Genomic DNA, 7,342 nt, shown 5'->3' on the forward strand with positions numbered 1-7,342 from the left:
CTGAAGAATAAGAAAGACTGATCTGAAACTTATTCTCCCTAGTCATTCATTGTGGCCAGATCTAACCACAATAAAACGGAGAAGAAACCGGAGAAAATTACTCCATGACGACGACATCATCTCCGCCTTGATGTCACCGTTCGAAAAGCCAAGTCTCCATGTCGTCAAGCCGATAAAGTTACTGACGCCAATGTCGCCCTCATCTTCAACAGAGCCGTCACGGAGAAAATGAATCCACCCCGCACCCTCGTCGTCGCCGGAGAGGAGGAGGAGGAGATAAAACCCTAGTACCAAGAAACTTGACACGGAGAGACTCTAACCCTAGATGACTTGATCTACTAGAAAACTTATAAAAAACGATGGATCCCCACTCCCTCTGGCCTCCGGCGAGACGCCGGAGGGAGAAGGGAGAGGGACCAATGGTGGTGGATGCAGAGGCCATGGCGGCGGCGGCACTATTGGTTCAGCGTGTTAGTATGCCTCTTTACGAATTGATTGGTTGCGTACTTCATGCAGTAGCCAAATCACTATATCGACTTCAAGTTGATATTCACAAAAGGGATTAACAGGTATTACAAAATTGATAGTGTTATACTCCGGACCCTTCCTATAGGTGAGTGGCTTGATCACGTGACATGATCACTTTCCTGGTTTTACCTAACTTTACCTAACTATTTCGTACCTTTATAGCAAATTTATAAAATCAAAATGGATCTTTTTCTGTATTATTAAACCCTTTGAAAGGTCATTAGCACCTTTCAAGAGTTTGGTAGTAATACAGAAAGTGGCCCGTACTTAAGTAACACCTTTCTCTTCTATCCTAGAGAAGCCACCTCGAAATAAATAACCAGCTGGAACAATGCAGACAGATGAAATTCTATGGATCCGGTGCAAGTCACGCCATTCTTTATTCTCAAAAGAGTAGACAAAAACATTTTGTCATTACAGGGTGTGGCAAACAAATGGGAGAAAAGATTACAAAAAAAGTTCAGGTCAGCTAGGAACGGACTAGTTTAAATGGAAGTTGAAAGAATTGCAATTGGCAATGAAGAAAGTAAACAAAAAAAAATCAACATTTGTGAGCAAGTCTAATTCACAATTCCCTTTGAAGCGACCGGCAGGAGAGAGAGAGAGAGAGAAAGAGGAGGAGTCTAATCAGCATTTAGGAAGATCGGACGGCGGCGGGAGCAGCTTCTGGTGCGGGAGGCTGCCGTCGAGCACCAACCACGCCATCCTGAGGCCCCATGTCGTGTGGACCTCCAAATGGCAATGCATGAACCATACCCCTGCACATTCATAGAGCACACACGTGTAAGACAAAGGCACGCAGAGCTTGTTTCCTGGGATCTTATACAGGACAGGAGCAATCATGCAGCGTGAACCGATCAGAATGATCTTACCGGGGTTGTCGGCAAGGAAGCGGATGGCCACCCAGCCGCCGGCCGGCACGCCGACGGTGTTGCGCTCGACGGGGTCGACGAGGTTGAACTTAGCCGGGTCGTTCACCGGGTCATAGTTGCCGTACCCTTGGCCGACGACGAAGAAGTTGAAGCCGTGCAGGTGCAGCGGGTGGCTCTCGATGCCCAGGATGCTGGTGCCCTGCATCACCAGCTCCACGTTGGTGCCGTACGGGATGACCATGAGCTTGGTCCCGTTGGCCACGTTGGTGTTGTTGGGCGGCGTCCCCGTGTAGTTGAACGGCGTGAGCGGCGCGACGGGGAAGTCCGACTCGTAGACGCCGCTGGACAGGCCGGTGAAGTGCGAGTGCAGCAGTGCCTTGGTGGGGAGCACGAAGGAGACGTTGTTGACGGACGCCGCGAACCGCGTCGTGTTGGTGGGGCCCTGGCACGTGGTGTTGGCGGGGCACGGGTGCGTGCCCAGCCCCACCGTGAAGAAGAACCGCTTGTCCACCGTCTGCGGCACCGCCGCCGGGTACTGCGGCGTGGCGAGGCTGCGGAGCTTGGCCGTGAAGTTGCCGACGAAGCTGGTGTCGTTCAGCTGCGGCAGCGCTGGCCTGTAGAGCGGCAGGGCCTTGTTGAAGCTCGCCGCGGAGGAGGGCGCGTCGGGGTACTCGTACTCGAGGATGCCGGCGACGGTGGTGTTGTCGAAGGTGGCCGGCCTGCCGGTGGAGTAGGTCCTGGCGGACATGTAGTAGTTGGCGCCCGGGTAGAACGGCTTGGCGGCGAGGAGCACGTTGGTGGTTTGGCCCGGGGCGATGAGCAGGGTGTCGACGGTGAAGGGCTTGACGTAGACGGCGTCGACCTCGACGACGGTGAGCGAGTGGTTGGCGATGGAGAAGAAGAGCTCGTCGTTGAGCGCCGCGTTGATGAGGCGGAGCATGTACGTCTTCCCTGGCTTCACCTTCAGCTTGAACGTGTCTGCGTGCGTTCGCGCGTGCCACACATGCATGCAGGCCACACACACGGTGAGTGAGTGGAACGTTTCGGAATAGACATCGACGACGGCGATCGACGTGATCGACGGAATGAGAAAGCACACCTATCTGGAGTCGGAGGCGTAACTAAGATTTTGTTTACGTAATAACACCGGCCCCGCGGGACCCACCGCCGGCAAGCTAAGCTAGGTTGCTTAAGTCCTCCGGATGTGTTAGGTCAAGTACGAGTGGGATTGGATCCCATGACAGCGACGTCGTGCGAACATTCCAACACAGGGGCGCCACAGCCAGTTGAAAGATCCCGTTTCCAGAAAGGAACTCGGAATCTTCTCACCTGCTTTGGTGATTTGAACAACTCACCACCTTCGTGAAAACGAGGCCTCTTTTGATTTATGGTTGCGTTTGAAAACTTAGAGATGCATGCTTGAAAAATGGGAAAACAGAGCGCCCGTGAACGTCACCTTTTTCGCTTTCTGTTAGGACGACTAGACTAGGAAGACTTCTCGAGCGGTACGTAACCTCTCGTTCTGTCGTTTGTTTTTTGTTCCCTTTGTTTCGAGAACTCTTAAGATATATAAGAACTAACTAACACCTAGATCATCCTTCAAAACACAGCAACACTAGCGCTCGTACGTGTACGTATAGTGTATAGGCGCGCGTGTGAGTTTTTAGACCTCAATCACCTTAGTGCGCTTGCGAATAAAAAAATAAAAAGAAAGAAGGAATGTACCGTACCTTTGGCAGAGCAGTTGTAGAGCGGTCCTGGTAGGCCGTTGATGGTGTGGGCGTCAGAGACATTCGGACCAGCGCCGACCTGAAGCGCCTGATTGATCACCACCTCCGTGTCCGCCAGCCACCACTCACCTACCAATCCAATTTCGCGATCGATCGAACGCAACCGCGCGCGCGCAAAATTATCAGCACAGGATTACAGGCCAGCAACAGCTAGCAATGCGGTCGTTTTCTCCCGGTGTTCGGCCGTTCACGTCGGCCGGCCGGCCGGCGGCGGGGCCAGCTAGCTAGCTAGCTGCAAGTAGACCAACGACACTCACCGAAGATGACGGGGACCTCCTTGTACGGCGCCGGGAACGGGTAGGGGACGCCGAGCTTGGGCAGGATGACGAGGGGCCCGTAGACGGTGGCGCGCAGCCAGGAGATGTGCGCGTGCCACCACAGCGTGCCGCGCTGCCCGACGATGGTGTAGTTGTACACGTAGCTCTGCCCCGTCTGGATCGGGCACTGCGTGATGTACGCCGGCCCGTCCGCCCACCCCGTGCGCAGCTGCCGGATGCCGTGCCTGCATGCATGCACGCAGCAGCAACGATCAGCATGCAGCAAAGCTTTCGTGTTCGTTCGGTCAGAGGCAGATTATAGTATATAATTAAGGTATATTGGTATGTAATAACGAAAAGACGCTTGGAATTAGTTAGCGAAATTCTGCTGGTGTATGTACTTGTGTGGTGCTAAGTGGGTGCACCAACGCGCGCACTTTTGACTTCCACGGACGCCGGTACGAGTACGATCACTTACCAGTGCAGCGAGATGTTGTGCTGGGCGTGGTTGGTCACGCGGATGACGAGACGATCTCCTTCTCTCGCGACGATCTTGGGGCCGGGGAACTGCCCGTTCACCGTGATGATGCTCTTGCTGGCGCACAGCCGTGTCACGTTCGCCATTGTCACCTGCGCACACATACATGCGAAGAGCATGCATATATATATGAGAAGTAATCAACATATATTGTAGGCATGCATTTTATGCAGAAGTACGTAGCATGATGTATAGACATGTGGTACACTCGATTGAACGACGACGTACATTGAAGTCGTAGTGCCTCGTGATGCCTTGCACTTCGACGACGGAGGCGAGGAGCATCAGGGCCGCCATGAGGAGGGAGCAGGGAAGAGCAGAGGAGATTGCCATGGCCACGCTACTAGCTGATGGTTAAACCTCTAGCTAGGCTCCGATGAGCAGCTATCTGGAGTTGCTCTTGAGCTAGCTCTAGAGGGCAACCAAGACGGCCACCAGGCGATCGAAGAGATGGAGGAATAATGTGTGTGTGTGTTGGGACAGCCACCGGAGGCCCCTCTCCATATATAGGGCATGGCAAGCAATGTGCTAGTAGCATGTCAACTACCACCGCCATTTTCTTAGGCTTTCTACATGGTCGACAGAAACGCAGCTTGGGCAGAACTATAAAAAGTTTGGTGATCCGGTAGATGAACGATCAAGGGCAGGCAGGCGAGCTGCTCGAGCTAGCTGGACTGCTGGAGGGCTCTAACTTTAGAGTGTGGCCAAAGTATGCGGCAACGATCCATCCCTTTTGACCATGCATGCACTGGATCGCGCCGCTAGTTTTAATTCTGGTGATTTTGCATGCTGTCGCGGACCTTTTCTGGTGCAAAAGTTTGCCGAAAACCGAAAGGTAAACTGTATGCACAAAGAGTAAAAAACCGTTGTCGATCTCCATGGTAATGATGAAGAAAATCACCGCTACACTGTGCTATGAATTCTCAACCGTAAAGAAAAAAATCTTGTAGCGCAATTTTCCGCGAAATTAGAACAGCTTGCTCTGCATACATGCTCCTCGAAAGATCTTGTCCTAGTAGGACAGTCCTACACTTGATATATTGGACATATTGACAATTGAATGTGTTCATGCATATGGTTCATTGGTCCCTAACCCGTACTTGCTGGTTTAGAACCTGAACAAAATCAGTGAGGTCAAGTGTCAAAATCTACAGATAACATATGCTCTACAAGCGATTGGAAATCATTTTTTTGAAGCAAATATCATATATCATCCTTCACACTTAATAAAGCAAAATTGATTGCACACAGGCCTTCTAGATACTATCTGCGAATGTTACTTCCTAGTTAGGTTGTGCGGCTTAATCAAAACCTCACACACAAACAATGCATGATTCACGGGGCCACCAATAATTCTTGGAATGGGGATTTTTTTTCTTGTTAAATATTGATTCAATTGAAAAGTAATCATGGTCATCGCTGTCACCAACATGGTAAGTAACTTCCTACTACGTTCCCATTTCTGCAAGTTCAGAAATCGGTCGACGCAGGGTTTTCACCTACAGTTCAGTGAATCTACGATTGCTGTAGGGGTGTGTGTTTAAGAATGGATGCATGATCCCTTGCCATGGATAGCAAGACACGCATCTATCCAGTAGGTGCTACCTGCATGATGGTTGGTGTCTTAGCGTGTCTTCGATCTTTCCTTGTACAATTCCCAACGGAGAGAAGGATGCTTGACCCAACACGATTGAGCGATGCAACGTTTCCTCATCACATATATACTTTATTGACTGAAAAAGAACGAAGGAGGGAACACGAACAGTAACATGTAAAAGACATGCACGGAATTGGATCTTGCAACTCTCCCGGCCCTACTCATCGAGTCCCTAGGCATTTCTTCGATGCAAGTTCGTTTTTTTTCAAAATCACAAATAATCATTGCTAATACATGTAAATCAAAAATAACTTTTTTTTTTCTTTCTGTTCCTATAGGTAGTACTAGTCTTCCAAGACTATTTGCTTGTATTTTCTTCTAGAGTGTACTGTCGGTGTTGGTTTGTTAAAAACACACCAAGTAACATAATATTCACTGCCTCAAATTTTCATGTCTCTATTGGTGATCTATATATGTACTCAACAAAAAGGTGGTGAAGGACAATTACCAATTTTGTTTACATCTATTTTCATACTATCTATGTCCCAGAATAAATAATTTTCTATAAATTTTTAGAAAGATTAAGGACGATGGCAAAAGACACGTGTACCCTCATCTTCTTTTCTTTTCTAGATGATATCTTGTGAATTTGGCTATTATTGTTTGTATGCATCCGTAATTAACTTTTGTATTAGGAGGCATTGTCCTGTATTTTTATAGGATGTTGTTTTTAGACAAATTTTAAACCTTAGAGAGAAAGTTATTTATTTTGAGATGGAGCGAGTACGTTCCTTAACATTTCCTAACGACGATCGTTATAAGGCTGTCACACAATTTGTTGATTTTGGGTTGGGCCCGTATTTCTGAAGCATCCCCAAAGCACATTATCATTAATTCATATGCATTAATACTGAGGTAAAGAGTAGGTCATGAAATAATTTGTTAGGTGTAAAAACAATGATAGTCAATGCATATTTACAAACCACAATATTGATTATTTTCCCAGTTTTTTCACAAAAGTGGGGCATGTGTGGTCCCATATGCCTATAGTCGCTTTAAGTATGATAGCATATCCATGGCCTAAAATAAAATAACCACATACTTTGATTGGTTGTATGTATTAACCTATATCTAGCTTGTGTAGTGTAGTTTGCTCGTATTTGTTTGGTTGCATAGACTCTTACGCAGGCTTGCACAATGCTCAAAGTAGATCCGATGCTGCATTAGTTAGTACACCAGATTTTGTCATATTAGACAACGCAAGTTTGTATGAGCCAATGTGCACATAAATAAAAATATTCTCATCCCCATACCTCAACTAGAAATTTGAGATCTCAACTAGAACATAGAGGTGACTACATGCAACAAATATAAAGAACTAAATACAATTTTATCAAATGTGGCTTGTTTGAGCAGAACTACCAAACAAAAAAAAATAGCAAACGTTTACGTCGGCATTGCTTATGTTGTGTAAGGTTTAATGCAAGCTAAGGCTAATGCAAGCAACTAATTAGACCCATGTGATGCAATTAATTTCCTATTTTTTTCTACCACTAGTCCACAAACCGGTGCTCATGATAGAATCTTGAGATTTAAAAATGAGAAGTTTGTGTAAGTTCAGTACTTACAACTAATCAAAGTTGCTTCTCTCTCTCTCTCCATTTTCAACACAATAACCATATATAGAGTTATGATAAACTTATCAATTATTTTATATGTTTGATCCATGTTTATAGTTTTCTCTCTCTTTGCATCGCATC

General features: G+C 47.4%; 1 protein-coding gene across 1 annotated transcript; it reads right to left on the reverse strand.

Moving 5' to 3' along the window:
- Positions 1–875: 875 nt before the first annotated feature.
- On the reverse strand, positions 876–4,556 carry LOC136450720 (laccase-4-like). The gene is made up of 6 exons (XM_066451303.1): positions 4,214–4,556; positions 3,926–4,077; positions 3,448–3,692; positions 3,131–3,259; positions 1,401–2,378; positions 876–1,286 (listed from the first exon to the last, which is right to left on the reverse strand). Exons 1-6 carry the CDS (start codon positions 4,316–4,318, stop codon positions 1,156–1,158), a joined length of 1,740 nt encoding a protein of 579 aa, XP_066307400.1. The 5' UTR covers positions 4,319–4,556; the 3' UTR covers positions 876–1,155.
- Positions 4,557–7,342: the final 2,786 nt, after the last annotated feature.

This window comes from Miscanthus floridulus, chromosome 5 (assembly GCF_019320115.1).
Source record: "Miscanthus floridulus cultivar M001 chromosome 5, ASM1932011v1, whole genome shotgun sequence".
Classification (NCBI taxonomy): Eukaryota; Viridiplantae; Streptophyta; class Magnoliopsida; order Poales; family Poaceae; genus Miscanthus; species Miscanthus floridulus.